Genomic DNA, 25,818 nt, shown 5'->3' with positions numbered 1-25,818 from the left:
ATTTACACATAACTCCTATGTTAGAAAAAGTAGAAGAGAACATCCAGAATGAACTTGAGCTGAGTCTGAGACAGAAGCTTGTCCTGGTTGGAACTGAAGGCGAGTAGTAAAGAGTATTTCTGCGTTTCTTCTTTAAACTGCTGTTTTCTGGGAATATTTTTTCGTATTTCTGTCAGAAATTTTGTAAGAAAACAAATGTGCTTGATGTCTCATTTATAGCAATTTATTTAAATAACAAGTTTACAGCAATTTAAATGAATTTACTGAATGTAAGTCAGCTTGTGGATAGAACCTGTAGCGCTCGCATTTGTGTGGTTAGGGAACATCTGTGTAAGTGCATTATGTTAGAGATACTTTAAAAGCACAAAGCTTCTTGGGAAACAGAGTGATTTGAGATGGAATTTAATGGATTTATGTACCAAAATATCACAGTTTCATAATGACATGCAGTTGTAGGCTCTCTGATGCCTTTATATACGTATATACAAAATGACATTTGAAAGTTGTGTTTTGTTAGTGCAGCCATTGTGCCTTTAGTAACTGTCTGGGTCATGACACTACTAATCATGTTTCCAATCTTATCACTGGTTGTGTAGATCATCTACAGCTATATGCAGTCTATAAAACTTTAGTCTGAATGATCGTGTCTCGGAACAATCATTGTACACATGAAATGACCTTCTGTCTCTACGTTTATGACTGAAATGTTCTGCAGTTACTCCATTTACAGTTTTTTCCCCTCTGTACTATTAGTGAGCTGTACAGTGACTGAATGACTTCATAGGAGTTCTTAATGCAGGTTCATCCTGTGTACCACTTTTCACTGATTAAAACAAATGTTGCTGATATTTGCGCTTGGTATTGGCAGGTATTTTCTTTTACCTTCATTAATTATTATTCAATTATTAAAGTGTTAAATTTAGTGCAAAATTAGTGCATATTTGCAACAAATTCACATGGGAATTAGGGTCAGATTTATTTATTTATTTTTTTACATTTCTGTAGCAAAAAAAGCTTTGTTATTGTGCCATTTAAATTCCAAGCTTGTATTCTGATGATGCCTGTATATATATACGTCCTTTTACAAAGCATCCTTTGAACACTGTATCAAAGGTTAAATGAAGAGCTTTAGATCATTAATGTGTTAAATTCTTCTTTGTCAAAGTGCTTTATTATGTTCATATGACTCAATAAAATGTTTTATCAACACACACACACCCATACTGATAATGCTTAAGTGTTGAAATGATGATTTTTTTTTGTACATCATCATCTGTCTTTTTTTTATGTTCGTTATCTGAGCATCATCTGCAGTGCTCTTTAGACAGAATATAAAGCACAACTCATCATTTTATGGCATAAAATTGTTATTGCATGCAGTTTAGTCAATGGCACACACACATGGACACACACACACACACTTTGGCGCATGTAGGGTCTTAGACTTGGCTGACTACACGCAGGGTTCATTAGAAAGGGCTTTTTTTCTGTAGTGAGTTAATAAGTGCTGATTGAGCGTGTTTCATTTGAGCTGTGTGTAGTTGTGAACACACTGCTGCACTACACCGAATGAATTCTTGAAAACTATGAAACCAAATGTCTCATGAAACATGGACCGAGTATTAAAGAGATGCCAGATCAGCAGTCGCCTGGTTAGAGAATGTTTTGCTGAGTTTCTTGGAGTGTACATTTTAATAGTAAGTCTGTTTATTCATTTATACATTATTTCTGTACTTTGGCTTTTCCTTGTACTAATTTGTTTGTATTACTGTTTGAGTCATTTTGAGGCTATTTATTTAAACGGTTTATTTTCTTGTATATCCAAGCACAGGACACTTTCATGCTAGACTTTTCCAAGGTTCTATTATTCTCTTCAAAAGTGAGTGAATTACTGAACTGATTCTCAACTCATCCCTCTTACAAAATCTATTTTGGGATTTATTTGTGAAGTGACCATATCCTCACCATGAGACACTGGCTACTTGCGTACTTTGAACTTTCAAGCGTGGTGAGGGCAAAGAGGGAAACAGAAAAGGTCATCGACCTGTAAATCTGTAAATCACACTTCTAGTTGAATGATTTACTATTCCAGTGCAGCATTATAGTTTTAAATAAATGGTAATATACTTAATATAAGCAACCTCGATAGATCTGCTGAGCAAATAATGTAGATGATTAGTTATACAGCCATTCCAAAAGGTTTTATTATTATAATTAAGGCCCTAATTCTAAAATAAAATACTTAATTGAGGGTAGCTGTCTTTCAGATGCTTTCTTTAGCCACTGATGAATCATTTTTGGAAAATTGTATGTTTTAGTGATAAGGTTTGTGTTGTAGAAATGGTAGGTTCAGTCTGGAAACACATCACCTCTCATAGTCCCCAGTCATTTATATATTTGTACATCAGAAAGTGGAAAATACATTCTTTATAACAGTCTTTAAAACACTTGCTTGCATTAAAAAAATCTAATATGTTTTGGTTTTAAGACTTTGATGAATACAATTGCATAAGAAAATGTAAGATAAGGGTGAGTTCTGAATCTTCAAAACTGTAACATCTGTGCATCTCTTTTGGTTTTAGAGCCAAAAAATGCCCCTGAAAGATTTGTAAATACCCAACATACAGACAGGTGACAAATTAAAGGAAAAGCCATCACAAAGTGTCTAGTAAGGTGCTGGCTACCTGTCTGTATTTTATTATTTCTCTCAGTTATTAGCATTATACACATTATTTATGGTAATAGACACACAGCACGCCTCTGCATTAAAATTATTTCAGTATTGTTCTGCTTTCTCTCTAAATCACTAAATCACTCCTTGTCTTCTCACTGTAGCTGTTTGGCTGCGGCTCAGTCGCTCAGGTCACCACTTCAGAAAACAGCAAAGGAGAATACTTGTCAATCAATCTTGGATTTGCTTTGATCACTACATTTGGAATCTATATTTCCAAAGGAGTATCAGGTAAGCCACATTCTTCTAGCACCTCATGTCCTGTGGTGCTAAGCTATGTTTGTCTAGGTTGTTGTTTTCTTCTTTCGACTGCTCCCATTAGGGGTCACCACAGCGGATCACTGGTCTGCATATTTGATTTGGCACAGTTTTTACACCAGATGCCCTTCCTGACATATCCGGACTTGGGACCGGCACGGGAAGTGCACCATCATGTGCGAATCAAACCCGGGCCGCAGTGTTGAGAGCGCCGTGACCTAACCTCTAGTCTTCCAGAGACCACTATGTTTGTCTAGGTGCATAGCTAGAAAAAGAGTTTATGATAAACTCTCCTTGAACAGTTAATCAAGCATGGATATAAAACTAACTTCCTTCCAAACTTCCTTTTTAATCTTCTATAAAAAAAATTAATCACTAAAAAAATTCCACAGATGCTCTCTCTCAGTACAGATTTATCTTATGAGCTACAAATATTAGACTTTACTATACAATTCTGTGCATTTATTAGCTCATTTCATTCATAAACCTTCCACTGATAGAACGCATTAGGTCAGAGTTGACATCAGAAACCTACTTGTTTTTCATTTAATTCACCACGTAAATGACCAGTCAAACAGACTAGAAACTATAAGAGTTCAGTAATAAATATAATAGATTTGATAATGCTGGATTGTGAATTCTACCGCTGTAATAAAATCAAAAAATTATGGCCCCTGCTTCACAGCTTGCTGGATTATGAGAACCACTATCATAAACTGGTTTCTTTTTTTTGAGTGTTATTAAATACCAGCACATACTGACCTACTATCCAGTGCCTCCAACTGATTTGAAGGGGAACTTTGCCAAAATCCTTGTAGCAAGTGTTTTATATGCCAGTAAGATAAGATAAAATAATCCTTGATTCGTCCCCAATGGGGAAATATGCATTGTTACAGCAGCAGATATACAGACATAAATTTTATTTAAAAAATATGTAAGTATAAAAAATATAAAAGAGACACACCGAGAATACACAAAAACACAAACACACAACAGTATTAAAGTGACATATTATGATATTATGATAATGACATGATAATATTGTAATTTTTGTAAAAAAAAAAAATTCAGTCATAACACAATTTATAATTACAGTAAATCATTAGGTATAAAACTAATGTGGGAATTTTTGGTTAATCCAAGTGAATTAATAAACTACTACTTAAACACTTAACACATTTTAGCATTGATGATGTGGGTCATTAAGCCTATTAAGACCTTATACACTCACCTTCCACTTTACTAGTAACACCTAATAATAGGAAAAGTACCAGGTAATGTTTTTCCGATCCTCAGCTGCCCTGTTTGGATGAGTTTGTGCCCACTGTAGCAGATTCCTGTTCTTGGCTGGTAGGAGAGAAACCTGATGTGGTTTATAAATCCCAGGAGTGTTTTCTGAACTACTGAAACCTGTCTGGCACCAATAACCATCTGCATGGAAACAAAACATGGCTGAACCATTTGAATTAGAAAGCTCTTTTATGCTACCAAAAATTGGCGATAAATTCACACAGTTCACATTTCTGCATGGGCAAACAAGTATAAGGACATTTTAGTTTTCTTATTCAGTACATACACTATATTACCAAAAGTATTCGGTCACCTGCCTTGACTCACATATGAACTTAAGTGCCATCCCATTCCTAACCCATAGAGTTCAATATGATGTCGGTCCACCTTTTGCAGCTATTACAGCTTCAACTCTTCTGGGAAGGCTTTCCACAAGGTTGAGGAGTGTGTTTATAGGAATTTTTGACCATTCTTCCAAAAGCGCATTGGTGAGGTCACACACTGATGTTGGTCGAGAAGGCCTGGCTCTCAGTCTCCGCTCTAATTCATCCCAAAGGTGTTCTATCGGGTTCAGGTCAGGACTCTGTGCAGGCCAGTCAAGTTCATCCACACCAGACTCTGTCATCCATGTCTTTATGGACCTTGCTTTGTGCACTGGTGCACAGTCATGTTGGAAGAGGAAGGGGCCCGCTCCAAACTGTTCCCACAAGGTTGGGAGCATGGAATTGTCCAAAATGTTTTGGTGTCCTGAAGCATTCAAAGTTCCTTTCACTGGAACTAAGGGGCCAAGCCCAACTCCTGAAAAACAACCCCACACCATAATTCCTCCTCCACCAAATTTCACACTCGGCACAATGCAGTCCGAAATGTACCGTTCTCCTGGCAACCTCCAAACCCAGACTCGTCCATCAGATTGCCAGATGGAAAAGCGTGATTCATCACTCCAGAGAACGCGTCTCCACTGCTCTAGAGTCCAGTGGCGGCGTGCTTTACACCACTGCATCCGATGCTTTGCATTGCACTTGGTGATGTGTGGCTTGGATGCAGCTGCTCGGCCATGGAAACCCATTCCATGAAGCTCTCTGCGTACTGTACTTGGGCTAATCTGAAGGTCACATGAAGTTTGGAGCTCTGTAGCAATTGACTGTGAAGAAAGTCGACGACCTCTTTGCACTATGCGCTTCAGCATCCGCTGACCCCTCTCCGTCAGTTTACGTGGCCTACCACTTCGTGGCTGAGTTGCTGTTGTTCCCAAACTCTTCCATTTTGTTATGATAAAGCTGACAGTTGACTGTGGAATATTTAGGAGCGAGGAAATTTCACGACTGGATTTGTTGCACAGGTGGCATCCTATGACAGTTCCACGCTGGAATTCACTGAGCTCCTGAGAGCGGCCCATTCTTTCACAAATGTTTGTAAAAACAGTCTGCATGCCTAAGTGCTTGATTTTATACACCTGTGGCTAGGCCAAGTGATTAGGACACCTGATTCTGATCATTTGGATGGGTGACCGAATACTTTTGGTAATATAGTGTATGTGCAAAATATTTTAAAAAAAGGTGCCAATTTAGTAAAAGCTTCATGCCATTGATGAGAAGTGTCAGATTCACTGTCAGCCAATGACACCCACTACATGTACTGTCTTTGGGACAGGTCTGTTACGCATCACAAAAATGAAAAGAGCTGACAGTCTCAGCTGCAACCAAAGAGGATTAACAGATGATACAAACTCATACGTGTAACAGTCTGGGAAAACCTGTTGGATCCTAATATGCTTGAATTCTGGAAAACAGCCAAAAATGACAAAAGAGTTTTGACCAAATTTGGGTTATATATTAAGAGGGGTCATATTATACACAGAGAAAAGTCAAGTCAAGTGGCTGTATATGGTTCAAATGACAATAAAAGCCACTTGACTTGGGTTTCTCTGCCTATAATATGACCGCTCCTAATATATTTCACCAAAACAACCTGGAAATATTTCTATTTACTTCCTAATATTCGCACACAGATCATGTTGCGTAAGGACCCAATTTAAGAAATGCAGTCTGTCTGCCCAAAAATTTCTAAAGCCTTGCTAGTTAACCTGGCTTGCTAGTCTGCTTTCCATATGCAGTGACTAAATTGTGACAAAAACGGTTTGATTAAATCTTTGTCTCACTGTGTGCCGTAACAAAACCTGCATAAGTCTAATCAATTCAGTTTATAGTCAGATACCAGCTGTTGAATTGTCTGCGACACTCCTTCGCTGACACATCATCATCATCATCATCTTCATCATCATCATCATCTTCATCATCAAAACAGAGAAGAGTGCTTACACACTCTGTACAGATAACAGTGGACAAAGTTTTAAAATGTTTGAATGACCTAATAACAATATGCGAAATCTCGCCAAAAGAATAAACCTCACTAAATTAATCAGTGATTTTTTCCTCACTGATGTAAGAGCAAACAGAAAATCAGTGAGACTTGATGAAGTTTGTGTGATTTTTACCTCAGGTGATGGGACAGAGACTGATGTGGATGATGCTGATAATCAGAGAAATAATCAGCATTTCCTGTTGTAAACCTATAAATGCGTCACTAATGTCAGTTTTCCTTTAGCATTACAAATGTTCCATTATAAATGGAGAGGCAGAGAGGGCATTTGCTTTTTATAGGCTGCCAGCACAGGATGATGCTAAACCAGGTTAAGATAATTCCATCTGAGGTCATATGGAGAAGACAATAGAGTAATTATTCTAGACTCCTAAAACCATTTTGATAATATAATAATTTCTATAATAACATTTTTGCCATTTTATATAAAATAAATGCTATTACTGCTGCTATTCCTGGGCAGGGAACCAACCCAGCCACTGGAAATGAACTCTCAGTGCCAGTCCCAAACCCAGATAAAGTGAGAGGGTTGCGTCAGGAAGGGCATCCGGCGTAAAACCTGTGCCAAATCAAACATGCAGACTAATGATCCGCTGTGGGGACCAACAACAACAACAACATATGAAATAAATGATTGGTTATTAAGTGTGGAATGGCTGGAGGATGGGCGGGACACTGTGCCAGATCGTGTGTTCTGAGAGTTTTCCAGAGAGATCTCCAGCTATAAGCCATCAAGTCTGAGCATTTTAAACCTACTCAAATATGTAGCTGATATTCTTAATACATTAAGAGAAATTAACTTAGGTAAGCGTCTGGTTTCAGTAATTATTGGCAGACTTAATCGTAATGATATTGGAATACTATGGTGTGTATACCACACAAATACTGTAGGTCATAATATTACTTTAGATAATAGCATATATTTACTATAAAACACTACAAACTCACTATGGGGCATGTACCATAGTTTACTATTTGCAGCATTGTACACAACATGCACAGTTTTCCACAGTTTGCCTAAACGGGCACAAACAGCTTAGTACATCATATATATATATATATATATATATATATATATATATATATATATATATATATATATATATATATATATATATATACATCATTTCACTAGTGGTTACTGTGTCATTTTTTTCCATGTAAAATGTTTGTATTCTCAGTTGCATTATTATTGTTGTAAATTCCCATTCCGTAACAGTATCAGTTAATAAAACCAATGTGATTAGAACAAAATTCAACCTGGTTTAGCTGAAAAGGATAATAATTATTAAAGGAATAGGTGAGATGACACAAGGTCATCCTCTCTGGTCTTCTTTTCTCTGCTTTAGGAGCTCACCTGAACCCCGCCGTGTCTCTCAGCCTATGTTTCCTGGGCAGGTTTCCCTGGATTCGGCTGCCATTCTACATCTTTTCACAGGTGTTCGGTGCCTTTCTGGCTGCAGCCACTGTTGCTTTGCAGTATTATGGTGAGAGAAAAAGGCTTACATCTTTTATCTAAGTTTATAAGGTGTGCTGGTGGTGGTGTGTCATGTTGTGTGTGTCTGTGTCTCTGTGTCCAGATGCCATAATCCATTACAGTGGCGGGCACTTTACAGTGAGCGGTCCCACTGCCACAGCAGGAATATTCTCCACTTACCCTGCAGATTACCTGAGTGTATGGGGAGGAGTAGTAGACCAGGTGACTTGAACTGAAAAATTTCAAATCACATTCCTGATTCAGTAACATGTGTAACATAATCGTCAATATTATCATTTACATTACTCCTTCTAGCCATGTTCTTGAAGTGTCATTATGTCTTTGCATCTTAGGGTTGGCATTATTACATACATTGTAATCAGTGTAACTAACATAACAACATAACTGTTACCAATGAACGAATTCCTTAAATATGCCATTGAACCATTGCACTTATAATGTAAATTATCCATCAGTCAGTCTTACCAGTCTCTACTTCCTTACTATAAAACCAGAATGCTGAATTTTATACAAAATTAGAGTGCTTGACACTGAGCATGCTTCTCAGGTGATTGGTACAGCGGCCCTGATGGTGTGTGTTCTGGCTCTGGGTGACAGCCGTAACGTTCCTGCCCCTCCTGGTCTAGAACCTGTGCTGGTGGGAGCAGTAGTTATGGTAATCGGCGTCTCCATGGGTTCAAACAGCGGTTATGCCATCAACCCTGCGCGAGATATTGGCCCTCGGGTCTTCACCTTTATTGCCGGCTGGGGCGATGAGGTGTTCAGGTCAGCCTGACATGCACATACACTCTCATTACACCATAAGGGTTCAAGTCTTCATGACTTCTCAGCCATCCACAAATTTGTTCTGCTCCAGAACACAAGATGCAAAAACAAACAGGGCCTGTGTTTTAGTACAGTTTTTAACTGCGTAAATGTACCAAACCGGTTCTGAAACAGGTGAGAACAGGTCACAGACTAGTGCAGAAACACCACCGTCTTAATGTTGATAAAATGAAAGAGATGATTGTTGACTTCAGGAGGACCAGCAGTGATCACTCTCCACTGCATAACAATGTCATGCCTGTGAAGAGAAGCTCTTTGGTGCATACACTACCAAGGACCTCACCTGGACTCAACACCACCTGCTTAACCAAGAAAGCCCAGCAGCACAAGGCCAACAGATTTGTTGATGACTCCTCCCACCCCTTTAATGGACACTTCTCCCATCTGGCAGAACGTTCAACCTCTACATCTGTAACTGTACAACCAATTACAGCTTCTTCCCTGAGGCAGTCAGACTACTTAACACATTGCTGCCTCTGAACACCCACCTGGACTAATCAAGACCTGGTGCTACTGAGACAGTTAAATGGTTGGATAGTTTACAGTGTACAGACAACTGGTTTTAATTCATATGCTATCACTACATGCTGTGTTCAACTCAGCTTCAGCTATGCCATATATATTCCTTATTATAATATTGTTTGGTTGTCCTGTCCAGTTAGTGTCTGCTGTCCTGTGTATTTTTTTATTGTATATATTTGCACTTCCTGCACAGTCCTGCATACTGTGCTGGTGCATTGTTGCATGCTGCACCATGGTTCTGATTCCAGTGTATACGTTACATGGAGGAAGCACAATGAAATCCACTCGACTTGACTTGAACATATCCTCCACAGTATCCTTTCACAAAGTGTGCACCATATTACACATATGTTCATTTGTAGCACAGGGAGAGGAGAGCTTAGCAGGAAGGGGATTTTTCACCAGGAACAAATTTGTCTTTGGCATCAACAGCAATGCATCTGACGTGATTTGCACACTCAATTTTCATAATATTATATCACCTTTCTATCCCATTTATTCACAGGTTTATCCAGGAATGTTGTATAGTTTTTTAAAAATATTTTGGAAAGGAAATAGGGTAAAATATTGCTATATTGCATATTGCTTTTCCACAGTATATTGGAGTTGAAACTAAACAATGACCTCAAATGCAGACTTTAATCTGAGGGTATTTACATCTAAATCGGGTGAACAGTGTAGGAATTACAGCACTTTAAATGTGGCCTCTCCCCTTCTTAAGGGACCAAAAGTAATTGGACAATTGGCTGCTCAGCTGTTCCACGGCCAGGTGTGTGTTATTCTCTCATTATATCAGTTACAATAAAAGGACTAAATTTGACTTCAAGTGTGACATTTGCAGTTGGAATCTGTTGCTGTTAACTCTCAATATGAAGTCCAAAGAGCTGTGACTGCCAGTGAAGCAAGCCATCAAAACATCGAACAAATCAAAACAAACCCATTAGAGAGAAAGCAAAAACATTAGGTGTGGCCAAATCAACTATTTAGTACATTCTTAAAAAGAAAGAATGCACTGGAGCTCAGGAACATCAAAAGGCCTGGAAGACCTGTGGTGGATGACAAAACAATTCTTTACTGTGTGAAGAAAAGCCCCTTCACAACAGATGGCCAGATCAAGAACACCCTCCAGGAGTATCTGTGTCTGTGTCAAAACGTATCTGTGTCAAAGTCAGTAATCAAGAGAAGCCTGCACCAGAGTCAGTGCAAAGACTTAACCACAAGTAAACAACTGTTAAGCCTCAAAAACAGGAAGACCAGGTTAGAATTTGCCAAAATTATCTTTAAAAAAAACTGTACAGTTCTGGAACAACATGCTATGGACAGATGAGACAAAGACCAACTTGTACCAGAATGACAGGAAGAGGAGAGTATGGAGAAGAGAAGGAACTGCTCATGATCTGAAGAATACCACCTCATCTTATGGTGTAGGCAGGAAGTGAAGACAGCTGCAGTAAAGGCCTGGCATCATCAGAGAAGAAACCCAGCGTCTGGTCATGTCTGTGGTTTCCAGTCTTCAGGTAGTCATTGACTGCAAAGGATTTAAACCAAGTATTAAAAATGACAGTTTAATTTATCATTATGTTAATTTGTCTGATTAGTTTTGGTTTTCTTAAAAAGGGGTGTTGGGGGACCACATATAACATGCTGTAATTCCTACACTGTTCACCTTATTTGGACATAAATACCCTTAAATTAAAGCTGAAAATGTGCACTATGAGCTATTCAATATTTATTTCAACTCCAATATACTGTAGTAGACAGCTAAAATAACAACAAAATATTTGTGGACCTCACTGTGAATATTTCTGCAGCTAAATACTGCAGATTGCATTTTGATGTGTACATGTATGTGCAATATTAGCCAGTATGATAAAGAAAAAAAACAAACAAAAAAAAAACAAAACATTGCCTCTCTAAATGCAATTAAAAGAGGGTCCTGTGGGTTGTATGTAAAATATATATTATTTATATATATATATTTACATATTTATATATAAAGGTAGTATTAGTTGATTCAAATGCTGCAAAAAATGTTATTGTTGGTATTTTTAAATAATTCAGCTAATAAATTAAGTGAAAAAATAATTGATCAGTTGACTCTCAAATTTAAAAAAATCAAAATAGAGGGTCATGTTAACACATTTTGCACTATTTGCATTTTGTTAGTTTCCAGTCAAAATTACCTGAACAAAATTTCAAATAACTAATCATAGTAAAATAGCTTTGATTTTGTTAATTTAATGAAATTATTTTTCATGTTCACTGGAAAAATGGAGTTTGTATAGTTGAATTCTTACATCCAACTTTATCTTGCAAGTAAAACAGTCATTGAGTAAACAGGTTGTATCTGCTTGATGAATATATCACCAAATGAAGCATCATTGAAAGTGCTAAATAACATAAAATAACCCTTACTAAGAGCAGCTTTTTTTCTGTGACAGAGCTGGAGCTGGGTGGTGGTGGATCCCTTTGGTGGCCACTTGTGTAGGTGGCCTTGTCGGCTCTTTGATTTATGAGCTGCTGATTGCTGTTCACCATCCTGAACCAGAAGTTACCAAGACCGTCGACAACCTGCAGGACCTGGAACTGGAAGTGTCACAGAAAGAGTCTGAAAAACCCAATCAGATCAAAGTGATGCAGTAGCAAACCACATGAGGTTCTCTTCACCCCGATATATTGGGAAAAAGCTGCTTAGAAGTCTTTTATATGAATCCATACTTACATATCAGAGACCTAAATAACCACTAGTGAAGTAACTTAAAAGCTACTTTAAAGCTATGTGACACAAGCAAAGGTGTTTGCTTTGTAAAGGGAATGTTAGATTTATTTTAAAATACCATGCAAATTTTAAAAAAAAAATCCTACCTTTTGAGTAGGTTTATTTGCAATGGGTTTGTTTGGATGTACATTTTAATTTCAGTCAAACAGGAAGAACATCCCTGATCTTACTCGTGTAATCGAGTCAGTCCTGGCCTTCAAATGACTATTAGTTGTGGCACTGTTTCACTGACAGCCAGCTAATGTTCACAGGAAAAATGGGTAACTAATTGTTAAACAAATGATTCTATGACTAAGGCTAATAATAGCACAGCACCATTAAATTCTTCATTCTGATTGGACAGAATGTGTTGTTTAAATAACTGTACAGCAAGGCAAATCACAGGTTTATAGTAATGCACTCATTCTGATATGGTAAATGGTCTGCATTTATATAGCACCTTTTTAACCTTAGCAGCTTTACACTGTTTCTCATTCACACACACACAGTGCTAGCCTGCCAACAGGATCAACTTGAGGTTCAGTATCTTGCCCAAGGACACTTTGGCACATGGAGGAGGATCAAACCACCGACCCTGTGCTTAGTGGACAACCCACACTACCACCTGATCCACAGCCAGCTCCCGTGTGTTACTGTTTCTATAGTAAAAACTAATTCACAGAGACTTGTACAGCAGACATAATCGAAACATAATCTAACAAAGAGAAAATTTTGTTGATATGGTGAAGCTTTCTGTAAAGAGATTTTATTTATCATTTATGAAAGGAGGTTTGTAGTAGTCAGAGTTAAAGTTTTCTGCCAAGTGAAAATCTTCAGATTTTCAGAATCTTTCCACAACATTAGATATAACTATAAATGGATGAATAGTATGTGGTAGTGTTTTTTTTTAAATAAATAAATACTGTAATCGGGCCTCATTGATCAATCTTTTAGTAAAGTTGTGTGTAAATGTTTATGTAAGCCAAATCGAACTAAAATTTTCTGCCAGATTTACAAAGGTTTCAGAAACGCTGATTATCTTTGTACTTGTGTGTGTATGCTGATGACCCATATCATGCAAAGTACGTTCCTGACACAGTTTATTTCCATGTGGTGATGCCCACAAAACTGTATAAAAGTTTGCAAAACAATTTATTTATTTAATTATTTTACATTGTTGGGTCTCTGTCATTTGACATTACATTCAATGGTAAATCATTTTTAAACAATAGGCACTTGAACAAAAATTAAAAATTTTCACAACTGAAATACAGAATAAGTAGTTTTAAATTGTAATAATAATAATAATAATAATAATGTTGATAAATGTAATAATTGTAAAGAATTAAGCCTCTCCTAAAATGATTAATTTCTACAAATTAAAATTTCCAGTTACTTAGCTCATGATTGCGCTGTATTATAATCTTTGTACTTACCTGATATCACAACGCTTACAGTCAAATATCATAAATAACCTTCTTACCCTATTTATAGACTGACATTTCACTATTTAAACAATTTCTTTGGGTCAAACCTGTAAATTTAATGGAATTTTGCACAATTCAGGAAAATCTCATAAGGTTTTTAACTATGGAGGTCAGTATATAGAACAGAGTTTTGCTCCATAGGGTTTATCTATCATTAAATACTGCATACCAGCACGTGGTGGAAACTTCCAGGAAAAGCAGTTCAGATGACATGATGCAAGTGCAGTCAGTACTCACTGCTTTTTCAGGAAAACAGAAATATTTATGCACAGAATAACATATAATCATAGGACATTGTTGCAGGAAAATGTGGTAACACACTTCATGGCATTTTCCTTATTTATACTTTTGTGAATATTTACTTTTTTCTCCAGACAACCATTAATTTAATATCACAGCGAGGCAGCACCATGTGGACATTTTCTAGAAAGAGATCAGCAGTGATCTTTACTCGAATAGCAGGTCATGGCTCAGCAACAAATCTGAACCCATCTCCATCCTGGCTGATTACAGGTGTCTCTTTCCCATTAGTGATGTGTTGCTCGTGAATGAGTCAGCTATTTGAACAGGATCTTGTATATGAATGCTGAGAGTTGACCTACATACATATACGGGCCTGATGACATTGCATTGTAATTAATTTAATCAAAATGCTTCCAAGAAAACCAGCTGGGCGTGAGCCGGGAATCCACCCTGGATGGGACGCCCGTCCGCTGCAGGGCACCATGTACCCACACACTCACACACTCATTCACACCTTGGGGAAATATATCATAACCAGTTCAACTACCAGCATGTTTTAGGGAGGTGGAAACTGGAGAACCCGGGGAAAACCCAGGAACAACATGTTAAACTCCACACAGACAGTAATGCAAGCTCAGGATGGAAGCTGTGAGGTGGCAACAGTACGCACTGCTACACTTACGTGAAAATATTTTATAAACCACAATGCAAAGTAATGTTTTGTTAATCAGAATGTAGACTAAGATTTCATAAAACAATTTCTGCCATAGTTAGATAATGAAGAATAATGCCTGGTCAAAAGATCCCAAACTTGTTTTGGTTTAGAAAAAAAGGCATTGAACCATTTGGGAATTATTATTAACTGAGCCAAATCAACTCAAAGAAAAGAGAGTGATTCCCATCACATAACTCTACTCTTCTCTGGAGGTTATCAGGTGGTGACTTGGTAGGCACATACTTGAAATTAAAAAAAAAAAAAAGGAAATAAATCCAGTCCAATCCGACTTTAATCTTCAGTAAACAGATGAGCAAACTTTCACTTACGCTGATCGCATCCCAACACAGCCAAGTGTGCAAAAACTTTCAAACGTATAAACCTTTATAGCTGATATTAAAATAAAAAAAGCTAAAAACCACCAGAAGTTGTGCATCTGTGCCTGAATCTCAAATGTCTTTCTACACTAGGGGGTGAGAGTACTAGACAGGACATTCAGCTCCATTATGTTATATCCTCTGCTAATGAAGTGAATAGGGAGCCATTTGGTGTTTGTCTGTACAATGGCAAATTTGCTTTTACTACAATTTATAAGATGTGAGATCCCAGAGAAGAATAGTGATAAGAAAACTTACTGTGGGTAAATAAATAAAAATGAATATTAAACATTAAACTGCTTAAATTGTGAAACCTTTTGATTCCTTAATATACTTAAAACTTGTGCTAGAGACTGTGTGTATACTATTACGTCCACTCGTATGTCTCGGCTCATTTCACACGGTACCTGGGCAAGACAGATAACCCAATTCAGCACAGGTACTTGGGTACAGTTCGGCTGTTTAATGTAATTAGAGTTTATTTTTTTCATATAGTAAGCTTTGATATTTGACCCATGATTGTGTTCATATATATTATTAAACACTTTGATGGCATTCACTGTATTTCACTGTATTAACATCCAGTGTCTATTAGTAACTATTCATCTATGAAGTAGTGTTTATTAAACAAGGACAATAGCTGTACTGTAACAATTTGCCACTTTATTCAGAAACAATAAAGTAGAACTGACGCAAACTGTATGGCAGTGAAGCAGGCAGATGCAAGTTCACCAGATGATGGATATTCAACCTTACGTAAAGGACATATGTGACTAAACTTAGACACTCTCACATTCAGATGTCTCACAAGATCACACTATAATTGATAATGCATTTTTAAGAAACATGGCATTTAACAAGCATAGACACATTTGATAGAAAAAGACTACAGTTAAAGAAAAAAAAACATTTGTATTGGTGTGTAATAAAATGTTTCGGCATCCATTACACTCAACATCTGATTTTTAATTACAATAAATTCATAAAAAATACACCCAGCTCCTCAGGCATAAATGATATTTTTACATTATGGGTATCTGAAATCAGCTAAGGAAAGAAAAAGACAAATACAAAAGACTGAACTTGTTCACGTTTTCTAAACAAAACCAGAGCAAACTTTAAACACGCTCCGTTTATACACATCTTAATTATGTGGTTGTGGCGAGATCCTGTTCGGTCCGATTAACACGTGTGAACCATTGACCATGTGACTATTAAACCATTTGCACTTTACAAATCTTATACTTTACTACCTTAGGAGCTCTTTTCTTGACATATCCACAGGATCCTCACGTTTTTGACATCAACAACCATAATTTTCACTTACACAATTTGTCTCGCAAAAAAAGTTTTCAGAAGACTCACAATCAGTACGAACAATTCATATAAATAAATATCAATAATACAATGCTGATACCATATCATTACTACAGCTCAGTGTTTTTATACAAACAGGAAAAGGCTTCATTAGCACCCTTATTTACTTTTAATGCTATGTTGGGAATTTGAGCTCCAATTCTGGTTTTGGAACAGAAAATGTGCTGCAAATGAACAGCTCCAATTGTAACAACTGATCTCAAAACGGTGAACACCTCTGTGACCCTGTGTGAATGTAGTCTCGGGATTAATAATCAATAATGAGAGAGAATGTGTGTTTTGTGTGGTCGAGAATGTTGGTTTGACAGATAAAAGGACTGGCCAATATAATATAACCACAATACATATCTGTGAAGAAGGGATTACAAAATCTGAATTTTAAATGTGATTTTTTCCCTTCATACTTTTCTCTCTGAATCATATTACTGATTCAACCAAGACTTTTGCCGTCTTTTACTGACAACATTTATTAGACTGACTGTTTATTGCAAATTACAAAAATGCCTGACTGTACTATATTAGTGTCTTTATCATATGTATTAACTGTGTTAACAATATTTATTTTTCAGCAGTTAACACTGTTTATGTGTGTTGAACAATAAAATATAATGTGTGTGTATGAATGCTGCGAAACTGGACATCAGTGCACCTGCCTACTCCTTTGACTGGACAAAAGAGCTGCCCATGGGACAAAGAGCTGTTCACCTTCCTTTTCCACTGCTTTTTCACTTTTTTCTTCCCCCTGTTCTCAGTACCTTTCCTCACACAACCTTATCTGTCTTGTGTGCACTGATGAAGGCCATGCCGTGTGTGCGGAAGTGTGTGTTTAGGTCCGAGGCCTTGTCAAAGCGGCGGCCGCACACCCTGCAGCTCATGCTGCCCTCGCCCTCCTCTTCACCCTTCTCCTCCTCTCCGGGTTTGGGTGTGTGTGATGTGTGGTGGCTGTCCTGTTGATCCTGCCTTAATTTGTGTGTGATGAAGCGGTGACGGCTTAGCGAGGCAGCCGAAGCGAAGCAGGCTCCGCACTGCACACACTGCATTGATGCCGACTCGCTGTCACGGTGCTTCAGAATGTGCTGCTGGAACTCGCCCCGGTCTAGTGTGCTGAATCCGCATGGAGCACAGCGAAAACCACCCTCCTCCTCTTCTGCTTCCTCTTCCTTCTCACAGGAACGGGTTCGTTTGGCCGGACTCGTCGTCTCTTCCCCTCCGGTGTCTGGCACATCAGCCCCTCCTCCGACGGAGGAAGCTCCGCCCTCGTAGTCAACCTCAGAGGAGCTTCCTGCTCCGTCGCCTGGTGCTGAGCGTTTTCTTGTGTTTGGCGTATTCTGACAATACACAATATTCTAGATATTATCATGCAATATGTATCTTATGGTAAACCAAAATAAATCAAGATCATTTTACATAAAACATGTCAGGAACAAGACAACAAAAGTAGTACAACTGTGAATCTGTAACCTTTGTTATAGTGGCTGCAGTGTAATGACCAGCGTTTGCTGCAACTTACTTAAGCTGTTCAGGTGCTAAACTTAAGCACTTGATTATAAAACACAGACCAAATCCAAACTACGATGTGGCCATGCATTACTGCATAGGTTCCTAACAGTGTCCTGAAAATTTAGGGTTTTACCTACTCCCACTTGAACTCAAGAAAGGCTGTTATTTAGCTTCTGGACACCAGGACCAGAGCTGTAGAAGCTGTGCAATACCTAATTCTGTTTATGAGAACCTGAAATGTTTTTCCTTACCCGCTTCTCTATTGCCTGTCTAGTTCGGATGCCGTGTCTGACTCGGATGTGCTTCTCCAGTATCAGGCGACTGCTGAAGGTCCGTTTGCCCTCTGAACAGTACCTGTAATGGGGAAAAAATCTGACTCTTGGACCATCAAAGTTCCCATATGTTTTTGGCACAACACCATATGTGATCCACCTGACCCCCTCAACAAATAGTAACTGTGGCTTTACAGATGAAGCCTTCACAAAAAGTACTATTTGAAATAATTATAGCTGTAAGTTAACAGTGTGCTTTAGTCTGTTCTTCCTACAATGCTCAATTTAGTCACTTAAATTAGTTTGTGACCAGCTTGTTATTACACCATAAATGTTGATCTGAAATGAAAACTAAAAAATGTTAACTCACTGGCATTGGAAGACTCTCTTGACACCCTCATGAATGACACGGACATGGCGACGGAGGCTGTTGGCCGAGCTAAAGGAGCGCTCACACATCCGACATGGAAATTTCTTTATCGACTACAGGACCAGAGAACCATACATTAATACACTGCTTTACTATTTTATTACTATCACATGTACATTTTACTTTTATGGTTATGGTTAGTGATTCTCTCCTCATACGTTCTTAAATCTTTCATGTAGTTGGCGTTTAAGCTGCAACAATCAAATATATATATATATATTTTTTTTTTACTATGAAGCCTAGCCAGCAAGCATACACACAAAGTAATGAATAAATGAATAAAATAATGTTGGGTGTGTATCTACCGTGCCGTGCTCATTCTTCATGTGGTCAATGTAATCATCTCTCTCAGTGTATCGTGTCTTGCACTCCCTGCATCTCCACTCCATGCTGCTCCCACTGTCCGGAGAACTGGGCTGATCTTCCTCATCATTGTCTTCTTCCTCCTCCTCTTCATTTTCTCTTTCCTCTCCTTCCTCTTCTTTCTCTTCTTCCTCCCCGTCACCTTGTCCTTGCTTTCTCGCAGTGGTGTTTGCACTCGAGGCTGAGACAGGAGACGAGGCACTGGGCGGAGCCTCTGCTTTGCCTGACAGGCCTCTATGAGCAGTCTGTATGGGAGAGGAGTGGAGTCAGGCAAAGGCGAGTATAAGGATGTGAGCATGATTCACACATCAGCTCACCAATTATTCAGTATGTGTGCCTGGTACAGAGCTTTGCTCGAGGTAACACTGGAGTCACCCGGTAAAGGCCATACCAAGACTTTACTGTATGCCTTTACTGACACCACATTCTTTTAAGAAACAGGCAAAGAATGGGCAACACAAAAAGGCGAGAGGACAAAAAGAATTGCACTTCACTGCAACCTTAAAAGTTCAAGTTGAATAAATATTTAAACTAGTTTCATTGCGGGAACTAACCTTGATGTGCTCCATCATAGAACCCTTCTGAGCATATAACTTGGTGCAGTCTGGACACTTGAAAACATGCACTTTCTGCTTGGCCAGGTGAGTGTCAAAATGCATATACAGCAAAGGTTTCTGGGTAAAGACTGTGTCGCACATCACACACTTGTAAATCATCCTACATGGAAGTACAAAGTGATGATACACAATTAGGGATTACACAGGGATAACTGGCCTGAAATAGGTTAGTGTCCCAAAACCAATGTTGATACATACAGTACACACAGATTATAATCATTATATCAAAATGGTCTGGAAAAATCCCAGCCAGCCCAAATTACACTGACAACAAATGCTTGGTTATTCAAAGTTTTCCTAAATACAACAATAAACAGATGCTGTGACAAAAGCTGTTGTTTGCTTTAAAAGCTCAGTGCTGGCTTTAATTGATTACATATTATACTAACTAAATATATTATACTATACTAAATGTTAATATATTTATAGGTGATACTTTTTTTTAGCTGCAGCAATGTACTGTACTGTAATTCTAGATTAAGATAAAGATCATCACTCTGCAGGTTTTAGAGAACATCTAGAACATACTTGGCCTGAGCAGCACTGAGGGTGGGGTGCTGGGTGCTGATATGACCCTGGGCACTGGGGGCTGATTTGAAGGCCATTGGGCAATGTGGACACTTGTGGAACACTTCGCAGTGAGCAGTCTGAATGTGAGATTTGATGGAGTTCAGGCCACCAAACACCACCTGACAGCTGGAGCATCTATAGAAATAGAAACAAATCCCTTGAGTGATTGTATCTGAAATATTTCCCAAATTTTAAAATCTGCTTAAAACTCCTCTTGCAACCCTGTAACACACCCTGTGTGTGTAAAATCATTATTTTTTTCCAATTTTTTTGTACTTGTAATCATTCCAGACTGAAGCTAAGACCTGTAGCCGATGCGCCTTGCAAAGTGAAGACAGGCCTCCTCTAGATGAGTCTTAAAGCTGGCCTGACGAGCAATGCCACCACACTCAGGACACACATGGGGAGCCCGGTGCTTATGTATTCGCTGGTGAGCTGACACACTGCACCCGTTAGGCAGCATCATTGGTGGGGAGCAAAGCATACAGGTCTGAGAAAAGGAGAGAGAGCGTTAAAGATCTGTACAGCAGTAATCCTGCAAATTAATTTTACATTACGTAACAGCAAATTCAACCGGTATGTAGAGCAATTCATAGGAGCACGCTTTCTGTGTGTGAGTTAACAATAACAAATAAAACCAAAAAAGGTGCTACTCACTGAATTAGGGGTCGCGCGGATTTGCTGGAAGTGGGCGACTAGCTCAGCCTTGCCTGCAAACTGAGTCTGGCATTCAGGGCATTTAAAATTGTTGTACTGCAGAACCTCACCCTTCTTGCAGGGAAGAGGCATTAGGACATGAGGACTCTGAGGCCCACGGCGAGCTGGACTGGTCTGGGAAGCAACCGGGCCTTGTGAGGGAGACTCTTTTAGTGGACTTGGGGTGGAAGGGATTGAGGGTGTTCCTGATTGGTTAGAGGGAGTTGACAAAGATGGAGAAGAAAGTGGAGGCGAGAGCATACCTAGAAATACAACATGAAGCATCCCCATGAAATGAAGGTTTTCATATTACTAACTGTAAAATTGAATAATGTTCATTCCATAGGATGTAATGAGTACAGTGAAAACAACATTACATACCAATTGGTGTGGTGTCCTGCTGGCCAATCATCTGCTCCACAGTTACTGGTCTCATGACCAGGTGTGAGCACTGCATAACCAGTCCTCTTTCTTTATGCTCCCGAGCATGCAGCAGCAGACTGCACTTATTAAAGAAGGCCAGGCGCTTTGCGCAGTGATTACAGGTTACCTCGATTCGTAGGGAGCGCCTATCGTAGTGACGTGCCAGACTGCGCTCCAGAGCAAAGGCATCCCCGCACTCTAGGCAGCGGTAGCCTGTAGCGGGCATGGGGAGACCCCACTCGGGTGGCGGTGGGGTAGAGAGATCGGGGCGGTAGCTAGGCAGCAGATTCTTGCTGTTCAGGATCTTGTTGAAGGCTTCGACTAGGCTTGACTGGCTCCGGGAAATAACAGCCCCTGTGCTGTTGACAATAGAGGCTGGCTTGCAAGGAATGTGAACATTAGGCGTACCTCCGTTAGTCGCCCTGCCAGAAGTGGCACGCACACTAATACCACTAACTGTAGGTGTCACCGGCAGGTTGGCAGCTTTCGTAATGCTGACAGCTGTGGCAGAGACCTTGGTCTTGTCAGAGGACACAGAGCTTTTGTTTTGAGCTTTGCTTGCTGCAGCCAGCATGGCACTGCTCGCTTCCAAAGTGGACACAGGCAGGGTGGAACCTTTTACCATACGACCAGTGGGTTCAGCTCTTTGGGCTTTGTTCGCGTTGACTGTCTGACCTTCTGGTTGCACTTTTGTGCCATCTGTGCCTTTACCTGCAGCTCCTTTCCCTGCCACACGGGTAACTGTTCGAGTGATGCTTCCTGTGGAGGTTTTAATGGTCTTTATTCTGACTTTAAGAGGCCTGGAGGATATGTCACCATCAGCTGCAGCGCCTCCACTGCTATTAGCAATTGTGAGGCACTGGGTAGAAATATTCTCATCTTCCACCTCCATTTTTCCTTCCTCTTTTTGTCCATTGTCCTGACCTAAATTAGCTGTATCACCATTCTCTTCATTTACTGGTTTGGCCACTTCCATCTCCTCTTCTTCCTCTTTAGGTTCTCGGAGGCCTGCAGGTGGGGAAGAAGCAATCAGTGCTGGGCTGGAAGACTTTTTGGAAGCTGCAGGCATTGTTACTGAAACTTTGGGGATCTCAGGCTCTGGACTTTCTGGTGAATCACGTTCCTCAATGACATGCTCTGGATTTCGCTCTTCTGGGGGTGGGCTCTTAACATTCCCTGTCTGAACAGGTGAAGAAAGCCAGTTCTGCACCTGAGGGGATGCGGGTGAGGCCAAGGGGATGTCCCCTGGTTTGGGGTAAGCAGCTGAAGACATGGGTGCTGAGCGGGGAAGTGACGGGGACTCTGAACTCTCTGCGGGAGACTTAAGTCTGCGTGAACGTTTTGGGGAGGTGGGAGAGCCTGGACTTTCTTGAATGACCAGTGACCCCCCAGAATCCGGATCCGAATCTTCCTCCTCTGAGTCCATACGCCTAAACTCTGATGAACTGTGGCGTGGAGTGCCATTAAATGGTTCTGTCAAACTTGTAGCAAGTGGTGATGAGGCAACAGCCCCTGACACACGAGATCCAACTGAAGGAGAGGCTGATGAGGGTGATGAAGAAGGAACCGTGGAGGAATTTGGGAGGTATGGTTTGGGAGGGGGGAAGAAAGGAGAAGCCACTCCACTCGTGCCCCCAGGAACAGCAGCGCTCTTTGTCTTGTCAGTTCCCTCTAATCCTATTTCCTGCTGTGCGTGCTGCTGTTGCTGCAGCATCTGCATCCTTCTGGCCCTACCAACAGGGTCTCCAGTCCCCTGTGCCATCAGAGGCTTTAGCTTGTTGAAGATGTTGCTACTCTGTTTGGAGGTGTTAGCACATCCAAGCACTGACCCCGTGGTGTCCGGAGTCACTTTGGAGCCACACAGAGGCCACTGCTCCCCGTTTGGCTGGTTTCGGGACTGAGACAGATGACCTGCCCCACCTGAGGACACAAATCCATTATGGTTGAGTGGTTCCGACACTGGTACATCACCACCTTCAAAGGCTTCACTACGCACCCGATTCTTTACAATAACACTAACAATAGAGGGGTCGCTCTGTGAGTCAGTGGCCGGGCTGGGGGCTCTGAGGGTGGAACTTCCGCCAACTCCGCTCTCGCTGGATTTTGCGATGGACCCACTGCTTGATCCCTGGTGCCCCTCCACCTCTTCTGGTGCTGACTGAATGGCCTCTTTGGCATCGATATCAGGAATATCAAATGCTGCCAATAAGTCATCAAAATCGGGGGTCTTCATGTCCCCCATGCCAGGACAGTGGACTCAAATCTAAAAAGCATGGACACAAAAACATTACTGCAAAGCAACAAGGCCTGTCAGTACTACTGATGCACTTTTAAATGCATTTACATAAATTTCATGTTTAAATAATAATAAGTATACTGTTAACTGAGTCAGACTGAAATCTGATATTAAACTCTGTATTTATTTCTTATATATTTATTTATTTATTTACACACACCACACATATATATTACATATAAATATATATTATATATAAATATCTTCTTGCAGTTGGTGCTTCTAGCTAATTCCTTTGTGCTAGTCGTGTTATTAAACCCCAGGGCGATGATGTGTTTATTAAATGGTTTTGCAGTGACAGAGCCGTGGCTTTGTTAGCATACAGGCTGTTTACTAAATTCTTCCATTACCATAGATTCATAAAATGCAATATCTTAAACTTTTCTAACGCATCCTAGCTTCCATCCAGTGATTATCCTGAAGCTAGTAGAGTAGTGAGCGGTATTATATATACCGTCAAGGCAGCTGGCTGTGGTGTCAAGCTGCTGCAACACAAAGCCGCTAGCCAGAGGAAGCCAAGCTGTCTGCTAGTATTAATATTTATAATCTTTATTTGCAATATGGGATGCTGTCTAGCTCGCGTACACATTATTGAGCTTTCGAGTAAATAAATATATATATACAGTGAGAGAGTCTGCAGATGATTAGTATGTCCAAGCACGGAACAAACCGCACTTTCAATTGTGCAAGAGAAGACCACAGAGCACTTGCTAGCTAATCAGGTCTTAATGCTAGCGGGTCTTATGCTAACTGCGGATATGAGACATCTCAAACACACACTTCTTTATTAAACACGAGCAAAGGTTGTATTTAAACCGTGAATAAAGCGTCTTCTTACATTAAATATTTTAGCTAGTCGGCTATCTTAATCATTTCAAGCACGCACTGGCCTAGTGCTGCGTAGCTAAGATAAGCTAAGCTATGCTAAGCCAGCTAGCTAGCTCGATGCTACAGTATATTTTAGGCTCGCGCGCCTCCATGACGGCTCGTGCAGCTCGCCTGGCCACCGCGCGCGCCAGCGAAGGGTCATTTAAACGAAGGCCACTGCGGTGTAAAAATGCAACACTTTTCTTGGGACTGCCGTGGCGTGGATTTCAAAACAAACAACGTGACACACGTTACTGAAATCTCTCATTTTAAAGAAAAAGACTGCTCGCGGCGCGTTTTACTGCCAACAAGCAGGCATTTGTTTACCTGATTATCTGAGATTCCCGACTATCCTCACTCCACTTCAGCGCCTTAACTTCCCCGTCATCAGCCAGCTCCAGCCAGGTCCAGACAGATCACAGGCTCTGCAATGCTCAAACCAGCAGCGAGCAGAGGATAAATAAAAATCCTACGGCTTACACCTGACAGCTGGAGTTATAATTACTATTAAAAACCGCGCAGTGTAATATTTCAGCAGTGGTAATAGATTTCCACTCGCAGGTGATGAGTTTATGGTTTTTGTTCCCTTCCAGGATCTCCTGCTCGGCGTTCCCTGCTGCTGCGGGCGGTGTGATGCTGCAGGTGAGCAAATAATAAACTCTTAACTGTCTCCTCTCAAGAAATGTGGTATCAGGATCATGCAATTACACGTTTCCTATAATAACCTGATTTTTTTTCTTTACAATAATTGCTATTGTTTAAACCAGAGGCGGTTAGTTAAATTTGAACATCTCCCAAAGTTGTTTTAATATCATTTATTGAGCTAATATAACTGAGTGAAAAGTTGCATTTAAATTAGATATTAATGAGCTTTGGATATTCTGTCCAGGACAGCTCCTTTATGCTCAAACAGGCATGTCTGGCAAAATAGTTACACCCTTATCCCAGTAGCATTACTATACTCACACAGCTCACAAATGATTCTCTCCCTTTCTCACTATCTCACAATCCAAGAACAGAGCTGAGCAGTTAAAGCTTTAAAGGCTCTCAAGGGCCCAGGAGCAGACCAGAGATCAGAATCGGATCATTTTATTCGCCATATGCATTTACATGCTTTAGGATTTTTTCTTGGTTTTGGTCACACCATGGTACATTCAGCACACATCTCAGACAACACAACACAATTACCATCCTACTGTACAAATATTTCACCTTAAGCAGAAATGTAGACTCAGTTGTAATGTATATTACCGTGGAGGTGGAAGAGCAGCCTGATGCAGTTCATGGTGCATAAACAGACTGGTGTAATTGTGACATACAA

At 39.9% G+C, this 25,818-nt stretch overlaps 2 protein-coding genes and 1 non-coding gene across 4 annotated transcripts; 1 reads left to right on the top strand and 2 right to left on the bottom strand.

Moving 5' to 3' along the window:
• The first annotated feature begins 1,386 nt into the window (after positions 1–1,386).
• On the top strand, positions 1,387–13,532 carry aqp10b (aquaporin 10b). Its single transcript, XM_034301479.2, has 6 exons — positions 1,387–1,697; positions 2,836–2,962; positions 8,011–8,148; positions 8,242–8,360; positions 8,707–8,924; positions 11,948–13,532. Exons 1-6 carry the CDS (start codon positions 1,611–1,613, stop codon positions 12,147–12,149), a joined length of 891 nt encoding a protein of 296 aa, XP_034157370.2. The 5' UTR covers positions 1,387–1,610; the 3' UTR covers positions 12,150–13,532.
• A 2,197-nt stretch (positions 13,533–15,729) lies between these two features.
• znf687b (zinc finger protein 687b) lies at positions 15,730–24,959 on the bottom strand. 2 transcript variants are annotated; one of them, XM_026928172.3, is made up of 10 exons: positions 24,825–24,959; positions 21,293–23,597; positions 20,873–21,174; positions 20,521–20,705; positions 20,174–20,350; positions 19,583–19,745; positions 18,971–19,273; positions 18,606–18,718; positions 18,215–18,317; positions 15,730–17,791 (listed from the first exon to the last, which is right to left on the bottom strand). In XM_026928172.3, the coding sequence occupies exons 2-10, from the start codon at positions 23,574–23,576 to the stop codon at positions 17,225–17,227; spliced, it is 4,197 nt and encodes a 1,398-aa protein (XP_026783973.2). In that variant the 5' UTR covers positions 23,577–23,597; positions 24,825–24,959; the 3' UTR covers positions 15,730–17,224. The 2 variants fall into 2 exon arrangements, with proteins under 2 accessions (XP_026783973.2, XP_026783976.2); XM_026928175.3 differs by lacking the exon at positions 24,825–24,959 and having other exon boundaries at positions 21,293–23,254; positions 23,331–23,468.
• LOC113535360 (small nucleolar RNA SNORA13) lies at positions 19,358–19,496 on the bottom strand. The gene has a single exon (XR_003403591.1). It is a non-coding gene; the product is annotated as a small nucleolar RNA SNORA13 (small nucleolar RNA).
• Positions 24,960–25,818: the final 859 nt, after the last annotated feature.

This window comes from Pangasianodon hypophthalmus, chromosome 29 (assembly GCF_027358585.1).
Source record: "Pangasianodon hypophthalmus isolate fPanHyp1 chromosome 29, fPanHyp1.pri, whole genome shotgun sequence".
In the NCBI taxonomy this organism is placed as follows: Eukaryota; Metazoa; Chordata; class Actinopteri; order Siluriformes; family Pangasiidae; genus Pangasianodon; species Pangasianodon hypophthalmus.
The sequence above is the reverse complement of the archived record's forward strand: the minus strand, read 5'-3'. Positions and strand labels throughout refer to the sequence as shown.